We start from the raw sequence: 15998 nt of genomic DNA on the forward strand, positions 1-15998 counted from the left end.
ATTTGTTGACCTTGTTCCTTTAGGGGTCGGAACAACACTTTTAGGGACTTAGGATCCCTTGGTTTATGTATATTTCATGCTTAGAGCTGTAAGGCACAAAAATGTCTATAACAGGAAGTAAGGGCTCAAAGGATTCTCATTCATCCCATCAAGGATCCCCTCATACCCTATGTATCAAAGTTGGAAACGGCTAAAGAGATATATGACAAGGTGGTGGAACTATTCTCCATCATCACTGTTGGAGAAGTAATATCACTAAGACAAGAACTCTACCAAATGAAGATATCCAAGGAAGAAAGAACAGCCTCACATTTTGTGAGGGTGTCAAAAATAAGATACCAACTCGAAGAATTGGGAGAAATGATGTCTGATAGGGAAATGACTACCATATTTCTCAATGCACTACCAGAGGAATGGGGAAACTTCAAATCAAGCATCTATGGAAAGAACAAAACTACTTTGTTCAATGAACTATGATCCTTATGCAAAATCGAAGAAATTAGGTTGAAGGAAAAAATCAATGTAGGATCAAAGTGAATATGGCCAAGGTTCAATGTTATGGTTGTCATGGGTATGGGAACTATAAAAGTGATTTACCAAATTTCAAGAAGGACAACAACAAAAGAGGAAGGGAAGAAGCCCATATCATTGAAGAAGTAGAAGAAAATGAAAAGAAGAAGTCCAAAAAGGAAGAAGTAAGAGATCTCTACTATGATTGAGATGATCTTCTTCACCAAGTTATTTTCAAGTCTTTGTTCTTCAATTCTTGTAATAACTATCATGGTAGGAATCATTAGAGGCACCATAGGATGCATCATGTTAGGAGATGGCATCATAAGAAGCATACAATATGAAGCAAGAGCTTGGGACATCATAAAAAGCTTGCAAAAGAGTTGAAGTAAAAGTCTATGGTAGTCACCTATAGTGAAAAGGAGCTCTTGGTAACCTCATTAGAAGCATAAGTAGTACTTATGGATAGAAGAGAGTCATCTAGTATAGAGCTTGTCATACATCATAAGAAGCATTTGCAGGATGAGGATAATCAAGATCCTTTGTTGGAATCTTCATTGGAAGATTCACCTATTGAAAAAGGAAAATGTCTCACCAGGAATTCCACCTTGTGAGGGATTCATGGGATGATGGTATGATGACAAGAGAGTGAAGCAGGTTAAGATGATTGAAGAACTTTCAATCTAGGAAGTTGTCGAAGGAAGTCTAGATGATTAAAAAGGAAGAAATGAGGTATGTATGCATGTGTTTAATGTATTGAGTCATGTCATCATATAGTTGCAGGAAGCATGGATGGATACTCTACCTCATGAGTATGATCAAAGGAAAGGGATCTCTTTCATTGAAAAGATGCATGAAGGCATGATTCACATATTGACAAAGATGAAATCAACATAATATGTCCTCATATGGAGTATGAGGTGGTTGATTATGAAGATGGAACTAAGGATGAAATTTCTTGGGGTCAATATGTGAAGAAAGGAAGAAGAGATTGTGAAAAATGCAACTATGGCCGCATGAAAAAGAAAATCAACATCTGATGACTAGAAGAATTGACCGTGACATCTCCATGGAAAAGGTATGAAGACTCTAATGAATTCTGGAAAATATCCTTGATTTTTAATAGATTTTGGAGATGTGTCCATATGTATGCAAGATGTTGATGACGTAATAAAATAGATGTCATGATAAAAAGACCATCACAAAAGTAATGTTAATTTGATGTTAATTTTTTAACAATATATGTATTGGCTAATACATGGCTACCAAAGGAAGATTTGTAGATGTCATCTAAAACTGATATTCATGTGGTGGGATGATAAGATCCTAAAGAAAAACAGGATGTGGATAAAGTAGTTGTATGAAGGAAAGCCAAATATAGATTAGTGAATCACATTCCAATGAGAGAAAGGATGACAAGATTGACATGATTCATGAATAAAAGTGATGGTTGGTTGATGCCCTACGAATAAGTCCCAAAACATGTAGGCTCCACAACAAAAAAGAAATTCATGACATCAAAAGAGGGATTCCTACAAGTAGTTGGCTGTCCCATGATCTCCACCTAGAAATTTGTTGGAAGCAAGTACCTGGTTAAGGGGACGCTTGGTCAAGTTCTTGGTTAAGAGGGAGTTTGGGTACATTCCTTTCATAAGAATGGATGCATTCCTTCAATGGAATGGGTATATCCTCCCTAGTTCAAAGGGAGGTAGACACATCATTCTTGTCTTCACTTGGGAAGAAAGAATCAAGGATTGGGTAAGAATCAGGCATCTGATACTCTTTGAGGATGTGGTAGGGAATCCAAGATAGTAGTCGTAGAGGACCGATATTATTTGAGGACTGAGAATCCAAGATAAGAATAATCATGGTGAAACATACTTTGAGAGAGCTCGGGTGGGGTATGTTCCAAGAGAGATAATGATGAGGGTGTTTATAAATCAATGGTCTCGCCAACATTGTGCTCTAATCTTGTGGAGAGATAGAGTTGCTAGTCAAGGCTTTGCTATGTGAAAATGTTGGATGACATGATGCTAAACAGATGGGTTATCAATCCGACTCTTTTTATGAGAATTCTTCAGATTGAGAATGTCCAAGTATCTTGTATGGATTATGAATACCTCCCTAGTTAAGAGGGAGTGTTGAAATATGTAACTAGGTTCAGTCTTCATAATGACATGTGTAATCATCATTTTGTGTAATTGATGTAAAGAAGAAAAATAAAATTATTTATCTTATGCTTGAGTCATGGGCTTCATGCTCAAGGAATTTTATTTTTATATAGATCAAGCTCCTTGTGAGCTCTTAGGATTGGTCATTAAGTCATAAGCTCAATTGAGTATTTGTCATGTATGAGAGACCCTTTTAGGGCATGTTACATACTTATTTGAGTCATTATAAGAGTCAAAAGACCCTCCAAAGACCTTGTCACAAGTACTCAAGCAAGTTGGCCTTCCAAAGAAGATATAGATTGTTATAGAAGGAGATCTCGACCTAGGCATGAGGACAAGTCAACTTATTTACATGGGAAAATAACTATATAAAGGAGGACTCGGCCTCACTTGGGAGATCACCAAAAAGGCATCCACAAAGAATAAATAAGTGTGAAAAAGGAAGGAAGATAGCTTCTTCAAGCAGCAAAGAAAAGGAGAAGAAGATCGAAGGATTTTGTGTTGTTTTTGGGTCTCTTCTCCCACACGTGCGACCACAGTTAGGCTTTCTACAGTATGGTCACATCATTCCTTGAAGAAGCCAAGAAAAAGGTCACAAAACAATAATTCTTGCTAGCCGAGATCTCAAGAAGAATTGTTGAGGTAAGTGAAGGGAAGGAACCTCACCAATCTTCTCCAATCAGCTCACACATGCGAAATTGCAGTGGTTTCAAGCAAGCTAAAAATTGCAAGTTTGTTTGACTAGCATTGACTTGGATAAGAATAAGAGTTGTTCAAAAGGTCTTATGACTTGGTCTTGGAGAGGTTATTAGGTCAAGGGTCTTGGTCTTGGAATTCATCAATTAAAGATTCTATAAGAAGAAGAATTCGGTGGGTTTTCCTCTCAAGCTTGGAGAAGTTTTAGCCCTGGTTGATAGCCTATATCTTATGTCCTTTGTCTCATTGTTCTTTATGGTTTGATAGTTGTTTGATGAAGAAGATCAAATAATAATAAACAAGTCAAAGAAGAACCTAATTAAAAAAGTAAAAAATCTTCACAAATAGTTATCATTGCTAGAGAAATCACCTCATCTCTCTGCCCTAGATTTTTCAATAGCAACAAGCGAAATGCTTCACCAAGCTTGATTTAAAACTAGGGTATCATCAGGTTTGAGTCAAAGAAAAATACACTTGGAACACTGCCTTCAAAACTAGATAAGGTTTGTATGAGTGTTTAATCATGCCATTTGGTCTATGTAATGCACCAGCTACATTCATCAAATTCATGAATGATCTATTGTGCCTTTATATAAATTCATTTGTTATTATTTATTTGAATGGTATATCAATTTACAATATATCCTAAGAGGAGTACATCTCACACTTGATGGAGGTGCTAGAGACTTGGTAAAGGTACTAGCTTGGCAAATCTCAAAAATGGTGAGTGTGTAGAGACATCATTTAGACTATATGATTGGTGGAGGGGAGCTTAACATAGATCCTGCAAAGATAAAGGCCATCATGAATTGATTAATGCCTACAAATGTATTTGTAGTAAGGAGTTTCATTGGAGCAACTCATTACCTGAGAAAATTCATAGGTTCATTTTCGATAGTAATTGCATTAGTGCACGCTATAACAGCGAGTGGTAATAGTTTCTAGTAGGGTAGGGGTCCGCAAAAGGACTTTGTTGATTTGAAGAGAAAAATTAGTCGAGCTCCAGTTCTTGTGTTACCAAACTTGTACATACTCTTCGAAGTAGAGACCAATGTGAATGGGTATGCCATGGGAGCAATCTTGATGCAGGGAAGAAGGCTTGTATGCTACTATTTTGAAGTATTCCATGGGGTATTCCTCGGCTACCCTACCTATTACAGGGAGTAATATGGTTTGATACAAGTTGTCAAAAAATGGAAACATTCTATGATGGGAAAAGAAACCATCATCCACACAAATCACCAGTTGTTGCAGTACTTGCAAGCCCAAAGTAAGCTACAATAAATCAGACATCACATCTAGATGGGGTTTTTACAGCGATATCATTTAGTCATCAAATATAAGAAGGGCAGCACAAACAAGTTGGTCAACGTGCTTTCAAGGACAACCACATTAAAAACTACAGCTTTTGGAACTATAATGCAGATGGGAGCCTTTCACCCATGATACATACAAAGGCATATACAAAAGATGAGGACTTCAAGGAAGTGTTTCAACAACTACAGGGCCAGAGTCATGCAAATGACGCCAACAACGCAATTGACTATCATCTCCAAAATGGGTTGCTCTACAAGTTGGAAAAGATTTGTGTTTCTAATGGTAAGCAACTGCAACTAATTAGAGAGGCTCACACGTCCAAGTTTGCAAGGAATTTTTGTGTTGGGAAGACAATTGTCAACTTAAATAGGTAAAGTGTACTAGCCCAAATGCAAGAAGATGTAGCCAAGTTTATTAGAGGATGTATATTTTATTGTACCTACAAGCCTACTAATAGGAAATGGGGTTTATACCATCCTTTACCTATACCCTTTCATCCTTGTGAAAGCATTACCATAGATTTTGTGGGAGGTTTACCAACAATCAAAAAGGGGCATGACTACCTATTAATGGCTAGTTGACAAGTTCAACAAGATGTGCATTTTCATGACATGTAAAAAGGCCATTAAAGAGCAAGAAGCAGCAAAGTTGTTCTTTAAACATGTGTGAGTGTATTTTTGGATAACAAGGAGCATCATTTTAGACAGAGACCAAATTTCTTAATTCATTTTGAACTATGTCGTGGAAGAAGATAGACGCAAAGTTAAAGAGATCTACAACATTGTATCCACAGAAAAACAAAAATAGTCGCCAAGACTTTGGTAGCTTTTGAGGGGTTATAATTAGAAGAATCCAAAGACCGAGGATAAAAGTTTGGTTTACATATAGCACTCTTATAATAGAACAGTGCACACTTCTACTAATAAGTCCCCATTTGACACTTGTTTTGGATATTTACCACCTTGACCTTTAGATGTTGTATATAGATAGCAAGGAGAGAGAGGATCTCACTGGGGATGGATTAAGAGCGGAAAATTTGTTAAGATAAATAGGCAGATCCATTTGCAAGCGTGGGAGACGTCAAAAAGTCATAAGAGAAATACAAGGCTAAGCAAGATCAATACATAACAGAGGTCATTTAGAGTGGAAGACAAAGTATGATTATAGTTGAACAAAGAGTAGTTATAGGGTATGGTCCATTTGAGATAATGAAAAAGGTGGGAGATAATACCTACAAACTCAAATTATCCCCATACATGTGCTTTTACTCAACTATGAATGTAGAGAATCTCAAAAGTCTATGAACCTTCGATGTTGGATAAAGAGGAGGGGAAGGTGTTACATTCCATAAAGGACTTAGGACCAAATACCTGGGAAGAGGTTGTAGAAGACAATTTTTTTGAAGAGGTCGAGAACTACAAGACAAGGATAGCATGACCTTTGGCAGATTGGGTTAAAAGGACAACTTCTAAGAAAAACAAAATGTTACTCTAAGAAAAAGGTAGACAAAAAACTTCCTCACCTCATTTAGTAAAAGCTTATGGGGACCAAAAAGTCTTAGAAAATGGGGAGGTATGTTCTAGATTTGATCATTATATTGTTTTTCATCTTTCTCAACGCTTTTAGAGTGGAAAAATAGAGGAATTAGCTTGCAAAATCAACTAGCAGGTCCCAATTTGGAGAATTAGGGTCTGGAACCTTCCAAAACTATTTTGAGATATTAAACAGTGTTTTTGGGGTTAAAACACTTCCACTTAATCATTGGGCCCCAGGATGTCATTATATACTTAGAGACCCTTCCAATTGTCAAAAATTACATCAATCAAAGTTTATATGAAAAAGTCATGTCCCCCAAAAGTTCACCTTGTAATTTGACCACCATGATTCGAAAGGATGCCACATCACCTCCCATTACTCATTGAAAAGGGTCATCCATGCGTCAACTATGAAGAAGACTCTAAAAGAGTCAAAGTTGTAACTCTAGTTGAGAATTGGAATCAAACATTACGTTAAGCAACCAGCTCGCAAAATAGAAGAAAAGATAGATCAATGATTTAAAAAATCAGCCTCTTCAAGGAGTCAACCTCCTTTACATTACAAAAATGAAAATTTCTTGGATAATACAAATAACGAAACCTCGTTTCTATATATAGGAGTCTAAGGGGTCACAACATAATCAAGCTGAGATAACAATAATAATATAAGCGCACAAAAATAACAATAGTGAGCTTCTATGGGGCACAATAATAACATTACGGGGACAATAGGGGCACAACAATAACAATAAGGACTAAAATGACAATAGTAATGTGGGAATCACTAGTATTATAGGGACCTAACATGCACCTCCTTCAAAAAAGTGTTGTCCTCAATGCTTGAGCAGTTATGTATGCTTCTGTATCAAATTTTCATCCTCCCATGTGGAATCTTCAGCGGGTAAGTTCTTCCACTTAATGAGATACTCTGAAATTGATCGATTTTGACGATGTCAAGTTCTTGTTTCTTTGACTACTTCAGGTCCCAATATGATTTTCCTTCCTCATCAAGTTTTGGAAAATATTGTTTGAACTCGGAGCCTGTCACCTATAACGTTCTTTAAGCATAAAACATAGAAAGTTGGGTGCACTCTAGAAGCTGCAAGAAGCTCCAATCTATATGTCATAGTATCAATCTTTTGCAACACCTTGTATGGACCATAATACTTTGGTGATGATTTATTATCCTTCTTAGCTTGCTTGAGGGACATTTGTTTATATGGTTGTAGCCGTAGAAATACTCAGTCACCAGCATCAAAACATCTTTCACTACGATGTTGATTTGTCTGTTGTTTCATTCTATTCTGCGCCAAAGTGAGGTTATCTTTTAAGAGTTTGAGAACTTGTTGTTGATGCTCGATTTGATCTCCCACTGCTTGAACCTTAGAATTTTCTCTTAAATATGATGTGATGGACAATGGATGATATCCATAAAGTGCCATAAATGGGATCATTTTTGCTGTAGTATGGAAGGAAGTGTTATACCACCATTCAGCCAGAGGCAACCATTTGACCCAATGTGTTTGTCTTAAGATGATCTATGAGCTAATTGAGTAGCAAGACAAGAAAATAATTTTGTCCAAAAATTTCTAGTGAAAATGGGATCTTTGTCGTTGACGATAATCTTTGGGCTTCCATGTAGCTTTTGAATTGTTTCCATAAATGCAATAGAAACTGCACTGGCTTTAAATGGATGAGATAATGCACAAAAAATGTGCATACTTGGTAAGTATGTGAACAAGCACCATGATGACACTCCTTAATTCGGACTTGGGTAAACCTGTGATAAAATCCATTGAAACTTCCTCCCAACGTTGGCTTGGAATGAATAAAGGTTGTAATAGACCTAGGGTCTTAATTGTTTCAACTTCATTTTGTTGGAAAACAAAACATTCTACCACGAACTTTTGAATATCTGATTTAGGGCCATCTCAAAAAAATCCTTATTAACCCTATGGTAAGTTTTTAAAAATCCTAAGTGCCCTCCTAATGGAGAGATGTGCAATTCCATAAGAATCTTTTGTTTGAGTTGGGAATTCTTACATAAGTATAAGTGATCTTTGTACCATAACGAATCATTTTTCCAACTAAATGTATCAGATGTACTGGGATCTTGTTGTAACTTTTGAATGAGTGCCCAAACTTCTTTGTCATTCTTCCATTCATCCCTTGCTTCATTTATCCAATCTGGTTGGAAAATAGAAATGCCGCAAAGCAATGCTTCCACATCCTCATCCTTTCTTGAGAGTGCATCTGCCACAACATTTTGCTTCCCCTTTTATAGATGATTTCAAAGTCATAACCCAACAACTTTGTGACCCTTTTTTGCTGCTCTTCTGAAGATAATCTTTGTTCTAAAAAGTATTTAAGGCTATCATTATTCATTTTATCTTGAAGTGTCTTCCCATTAGGTAGGGTCGTCATTTCTTAAATAGATGTAGTATTGCCAACATTTCCTTCTCATAAATAGCTTTGTGTAAATACTTTCCTTTGATTGAATGACTTTCGAAAACAATGGGTCTTTCTTCTTGCATTAAAACAACACCAATTCCATTTCCTGAGGCATCACGTTCCACAATAAAGGTTTTTGTGACGTCTAGCGTAGCTATGACCGGTGTTTGGCACATTGTCTTTTTAAGATGTTCGAAGGCCTTCGTTGCTTCTAGAGTCCATGAAAATGGATCTTTTTTCAATAATATTGTTAGAGGTGTTGTTATTCTCCCATACTTCTTAACAAACTTGCGATAATATCCTATCAACCTCAGAAATCCTCGTAGATGCTTTATGGATGTGGGGATTTCTCATTTCTTAATGGCTTTAATTTTACTAGGGTCTACCTTAACACCTTCATGAGATACAATATGGCCCAGATATTCCACCTCTTGTACTCCAAAGAAACATTTGGAGATTTTTATATATATTTGTTTCTCTTCCAATAGTTTGAGTACCCTATCAATATGTTGAACATGATCCTTCCAAGACTTGTTGTAGATTAGTATATCATCAAAAAATACTAACACGAATTTTCTAAGGAAGAGTTTGAAAATGGAATTCATCAAACCTTGAAAGGTAGAAGGTGCATTGGTAAGGCCAAAAGGCATGACCAAAAATTCATAATGACTCTCATGAGTTCTAAATGTTGTTTCCAGAATGTATTTTGTCTTCATTCTCGTTTGATGATATCTAGGACGAAGATCCAATTTGGTGAAGTAAATTGATCCATGCAATTCATCCAATAATTCATCAATGACAGGAATGGGAAATTTATTTTTAATAGTGAGCTTGTTGAGCTCCTTATAATCCAGACACATGCGTCATGATTCATCCTTCTTGTGCACCAATAGTACTGGAGCAGAAAAAGAAATTTGACTATGTTGAATTATACCAGCCTCTAGCATTAATGCAACCATACGTTCAATCTCACTCTTTTAGGCATAGGGATATCTGTAAGGCTTGATGTTTGGAGAAACACTTCTTGGAATCAAATGAATAGCATGATCATGATCACGAATAGGTGGGAGGCCTTTGGGAGTCTCAAATACCTTGGAATGATTGCCCAATACTTTTTGAGGATCTGGAAAAATAGATGATTTTGATGTGAGAACCTCTAGCGAACATAATTGTGCAATTACGCCTCGTTCTTTCTTTTAAAGCTTTTTCATTCCGTTAGAGTTGATTATATTTCCTAGTTTCCGTGCAATACCCCTTGATTCAACTTCCTTTCCTTCAGCAAAAAAAAAAAAATATATTGGATTTCAGAGATCTGTGGTTTATGTTATTTGAATTTTTGATCGGAGAACCCACAGTAATGGAGTTCTTGAAAATTAAAAGTTATCGTACCCAAAGAGTGTAGCCATTGGACTCCTAGTACAACATCATTACCACCCATTGGAATGGAAAGTATTTGGCTATTCAATACATATTCTCCCATGGATAGCTTGATATTATGACACTTTCAAAAGCAATTTATGGTTCCTCCACTTGCAACCATCACTTGACACTTTGGTGTTGGATATAAGAAGCAATTCAATTCTTTGGCTATCTTACAACAAATAAAATTATGGGTATTTCCCGAATCAATCAACACTATTACCTTTTTTTTCTTGATATGCCATTATATCTTGATAGTTTGAGGAGTGGCAATTCTGGCCAATGCATTACAAGATATGGTCGGATTCATTCCTTCTTTTTCTAGGGTTTGTTCCTGGTGTATATCCTCTTCTTTTGATGTTTCTTATTCATTTGCTTCCTCCTCTTCACAATCTATGTAAAATAATTTAATCTCAACACACTTGATGTATTTGTTATCACAACTGTAACAAATCCCTTTTGCTCTTTTTTCTTTCAATTTTTGTGGTGTCAACCTTGTAGGTTGTGGAAGGCTAGGGGCAACAACACTTCCATCTTTATAGTTATGAATGGCAGGGTTCCTTGTTGCCATAATTTTGTTTTCCATTTTTCTTGCCAACTTGAATGTCGTCTCTAATGAATTAGGTTCGCAAAGGCAAACTTCATGTTGGATGTTATCATTTAAAGTCCCTATAAACACATCAATCTTATGCTCTTCTGGAAATATCATTTACCCTTATATTCAATTTTTGGAAGTCCTCAATGTGCTCCATCATTGAACCCTTTTGTTTGAAATTTATCAATTGGCTCAAAAAGGTGTTCCTTTTTGTATCCTCATAATGTGTTAACATTTCTTCCATAAAAATTGCCCAAGTGACAATTTGTTTACAAGAGCAAAGTCGTCGATACCATACAAACTGATTGGGTTCCAAATATAAAGTTGCAATGTGTACATTTTGTGTGTTTTGCACATTATGGAGATCGAAATATTGCTCCATCTATAGTATCCATGTTATAGGATCCATGCCATCAAACTTCCTCATATCGATCTTTGGAACATAGTGGGTCTTCAATCCAACGTTAGACTCTATGAAATCATGATTTAACATTTCTGTTGTTCACATCAAGAGCTCCCTTTACTACCCTTTTGTCATTAGTAAGCATTTCATGTAGCAACTTTGTCAAATCTATCTTAAAATCTTCCATGTTGCCTTTAAGTTTTGCTTCTATCTTAGCTTCCATGTCATCCATCTTAGCTTCCACTTCTTTTTTTAAACCATCCATCTTAGCTCATGTCACCTTTTGTGAGAGTGAAATTTGTTGCACTTAATCTCATAATTTTGATATATCATGTTGCATTTCTTCCTCTTATTCATGAGTCATGCTAGAGCTTTCAAATTGCGTACTAGGTGTTTCCATTTTCTTTCTTCAAGGCATCAATTAATGATAATTATGCTTCACTATGTCCTTTGAATTCTTTCAACTAATTTTCCGAACCAAACTTACGAAAAAAATTAAAAAGACTACACACCTTTTTTGGCTTTATAGGAGCTCAATATTGAATCTGTTGTATCTTGTAATTGCGGCTCTCCCAGGTCTGAAATTTCGTCCTGTGGTAGCCCTCTATGTCCTCGTTCCAACCCTACAAGTCTGATCAAGATTGGATTCTCCAAGAAAGAGTTATGTCAAATCTCCCACGATAACCTGATTATAAGCTGGTTCAGTGGAGCGAACTTGTACGAAGTGCCACGTATTACTGTTTCGACGTTAAAACAATACACAAAAAACTATAGCTCATCATCTTTCTATATCTTTTTACAAAATTTCAATTTGATATTCAGTGTGAAATTTATGACGATTTTCCCTAAGTCACATGTTTGAGATATAAATCGAGAGCCTACAAAAACCCTGACTTCATTGGATCATAACTCTTAAAATATAACGAAACAAGATCTAAAATTCGGACCCGAAATTCATTGAGATTTCATCTCAAATGGGTTTTAATTTCAGCTTCTGAAACTTCATAGAAGAAACAATATAGCGAAAATGTCACGCTGATCTGTTTGGAGCAGCAAAACCCTAAAATCCAAAGCTCTGATACCAAATGTTATGCAACTAGCTCACAAAATAGAAGAAAAGATAGATCAACGACTTCAAAATCAACCTCTTCGAGGAGACAACCTCCTTTACATTACACAAATGAACAATTCTTAAATGATACAAATGTCAAAACCTCATTTCTATATAGGTATCCACACTATAGTGCAAGAGTTGATGTATTGGAATAGGAGACCATCCTCCAAGCTGGAGGAGAGAATCTTATTTGTTGAATGCATATTGATGTATTTTCACTTATATGATTAATAGAAACATATGTTCCTCTCTTGTATCTATTTGTATTCAACATGCTTTATAGTTGTTTCTATGATATTTTGATCTAACGATCTTCCGAGGAAGGTCACTTCTTGTCTCCGTTCGTTTGTGGTTGTGTGTAGGGATCAAGATTAGGTTTGGACGAGTTAAATCGCTCAAGTGGAATGCGAGAATCTACATCATACCCAAAATCCTTCCCCAACTCGCAAGGAGCCAGGTGCACACATATTTCCTTGCAATATATAAAACCAACTACTTGATGCGTCTTTGCACGTTTGGGTTGGGACACTTATATATCTATTGGTATTTCATTTTGTTGTTTGGTGATCTCAATCGGGCATGAGATCATGGAGCAATAGCTCTTTACATGCCTCGTAGATGAGGCAAAACCATAGCAGAGCCAAGGGAAAGCACATTGAAGCCACCAAGACCTAGTGGAAAGAACTAAGAGGTAGAACAAAAAATTCTTGTTACTTCAACGTAGTCAAATGCAGTGTTCATAGCTCAGTACCCCTTACATGTTCGTAAAAATTAATGAACTCCAGGATATTTGGGAAAATGAGACAACATGGAACATAAAGGAGTCTCCACCTTTTCCCCTCAATTCAAATCACATTTACAATAAGAAGTGTGTTAGAACAACCATTAATTCATAGTGAATTGTTTGGGGCATGTTGGAAGTAGTACTTAAAAAATAACATTTGATAGTATAAAAAAGAAAAATAAGTAGAAAATATTGCATTTATTCGTTAAACATTTTGATAAATTAAATTTATTAAAAATCCTTAATCCAATATTTTTTTTTTATTTGTCTACTTTTTTGAAATATTTTTGCCTTAATTTTATCATTTTTTATTTGTTTATTTTTTTAATATTTATCTTAATTTGTCAAATCAATCAAATAACATAGAAACATATATTAACCAAAATACCTACTTAACATTTCCTCCTCCTCTCCCACAAAGTTATATTAAAAAGATCATATTATCCTATTAATTGTACCCCAAATAAATACACATGAACCCAGCTATTGATAAATAGTTGAATAAACAAAATACGTACTTAACATTTCATCCTCTCCCACAAAGTTTATATTGAAAAGATCATATTATCCTATTAATTGTACCCCAAATAAATACACATGAACCCAGCTATTGATAAATAGTTGAACATCACGCTTTCAATAGCTGAGTTCAATCACTTCTTTTTTATTTACTTTATCCATTTTTAATATATACTTTAAAATAAGCTTTATTATTTTTCCTATTATATTTCACTATATTGCAATCTCGCATATTGCTCACGAATTCTCTTATGGACACTGTTCTCGTCGTTTTGTTATATAATTATGTACTGAATGAAATAGGATACATTTAGAGATACGCCCGAACAAATAGAATACACCAAGAAATTTACAAGAATAACCAATGATATTATCACTTTGTTGGTGAAATTTAAAAATCTTAAAAATAATAATAAATAATAATAGTAGAGTGACTACATGTAATGAAGATGATGGTAAAATTGGTAAGGGTAATTAAACTCGAGCAGATATTGAAAGGTTACTGAAATTAATAAGAATCATTAGCAATATTGATCCAATTTTTTATATGATAAATTCAGATGGAAATCAAAAATATTTATATATGTGATATTGTCTAGGTTCTGAATTCTGGATATTACATTCTGCATTCCCATCTTGCACACTACTAATGTATGTATGACGAGACTCGTAAGGTTTTAAACTTATCAAATTCATTGTCATATCAAAATCTTAGAGCTTCGGCTTGAACATGCTAGTATCTTCACTGACATTGGAAACTTCTCGGATCTATTATTTGCACATCATCTCTCCTCTACCCTGAGTCAACTGCGTCAGTAACTTGCATAGATAATCTGTAGTGGATGTTTTATATTCTTTAAGTGAACCAGCAACAAATTTTCAGGTCAGTTACATGCAGAATATGATGGAATGGCCACCTAAGGAATTTCAAAGTTGCATCAACTTTGTCAGCCATAATTTGCTATGGATAAGAAAACTGAAAAACAGGATTAATACTCTTTGTACAAGTATATCAGTAAACACAAGATATCATAAATGTTTAATGATAGCAGAGAATTTTCCAGGAGACTTCGTTAAAATGCAAAAAGGACCACAACAAATCAGGTAAAGCAGCAGCCAGACTACAGTGCCTCTAGTTTGTAGGCCACAGGGAATGTGCTTTTGTTGTCAGAAATTATTTTACATCATATGAAATGCCCTATGAGGAACTCCAGATGCTAGCTTGCTCTACAAGTCAACTCTGACCCCCAAAAAAGTTTTTTGAACCCGTGTGTGAATTTACTCCAGCAGAAAATGTGCTCCCAAACAATAACAAACTTACAACCTTGCATCAATTGTAATCGACAGAGTTGCGTGAGTCTGCAGATACAGTGTAAGTGACACTGCATTATGGAGAACTTTAACTGTTACAAATAAATCTCCACGCGACCCAAAACCAAACCATTTTTACAAGCAGGATTGGGTAGAAGGGATATATCTCACAACTTCATGTTGTAGCTTAGTCACCGTTTCGATTGTGAATCCAGTGCAAGCAAGATCTTCTTCCTCGGACCCTACACATAGAACAGAACATTAAGAAAATATCATGATTTTATGAAGATTGAAAATGGCCTTAAGTAACACTCACCTAGATACTCAATGGCAGAAACTTCAACATAGTCAAACGACAATAATAAAGGAAGGCTGTGCTTGATAGTGAAGAAACATAAGCAAATAGCAATTAAAAGTTGTGTTTTCCTGTTAGCTTTTGGCACTGTTGTATTACAGCTTGGTTTCCTGCCACCATTCATCCTTTCTGTTATTCTAGTGGTACTCTAGGCTTTAAGTACACAGGAAGATCACCCCTCTAGCTTAGCATTAAGTCACAGGTACGGCAGATTATGTTGGTTTTTCTATCCTTGCAGATTTCAGCATACTCGGGCCAGGGAAAAGGTATTGCAACAAAAGGAGTGCGCAGAGCATTACACGCAATATTGAGAATAAAACAATACAAACATTACATAGACAAATTACAGAAATAATTGGAAATTTAAAATTAAAAAATAAATAAATAAAAATGAATAAAAAAATTGAAGCCTAAAGGAAATTCCAATAACGCTGTGATCAATCTACAGCAGTCAAATTATGCCAGGAACTTCAGGAATATGTCATAGTAATTGTCATCCATTAGATATGAAAGTTAAATACAAGCCGACGACAAAATTAATAGCTTGGAAACATCAGAATCATATTTTCAACTAAATGCACACAAAATTGAGAGAATTTTCAAATTAATTTGGTTATGGAACATAAATGAAGCAGTTTATCCATTCAATAAGACCAACCTGACAAGGGTGTAAAATGGAAACAGAAAGATGCTCCAAGTTCAGAAACATTCTAAAAGTGGTAATGGAATTAGAGCATTGAAGTATAATATGGATAAGAAGAAATTGGAATATCTGTTTTGTTAAGAATGTGATACCCTAGGTTTAGTTTGACTGTGTG

General features: G+C 35.5%; 1 protein-coding gene across 4 annotated transcripts in view; it reads right to left on the bottom strand.

Annotated features, from left to right (window-relative positions):
- Positions 1–14526: 14526 nt before the first annotated feature.
- LOC149262817 (uncharacterized) overlaps positions 14527–15998 on the bottom strand; it is a 139937-nt gene continuing 138465 nt past the window's right edge. For 3 of the 4 annotated variants that reach the window (XR_016259206.1, XM_089425290.1, XM_089425293.1), the window contains one exon: positions 14527–15067. Coding sequence is in view for 3 of the 4 variants with exons in the window: in XM_089425290.1 (XP_089281416.1) it covers positions 15017–15067 (51 nt within the window). In the remaining variant the exon portion in view is untranslated. The remainder of the gene's footprint in view (positions 15068–15998) is intronic. The other variant, XM_089425294.1, reaches the window with a different exon arrangement.

This window comes from Pinus tabuliformis, chromosome 6, assembly GCF_031772625.1.
Source record: "Pinus tabuliformis cultivar Carrire ecotype Pingquan chromosome 6, CPIR1, whole genome shotgun sequence".
NCBI lineage: Eukaryota > Viridiplantae > Streptophyta > Pinopsida > Pinales > Pinaceae > Pinus > Pinus tabuliformis.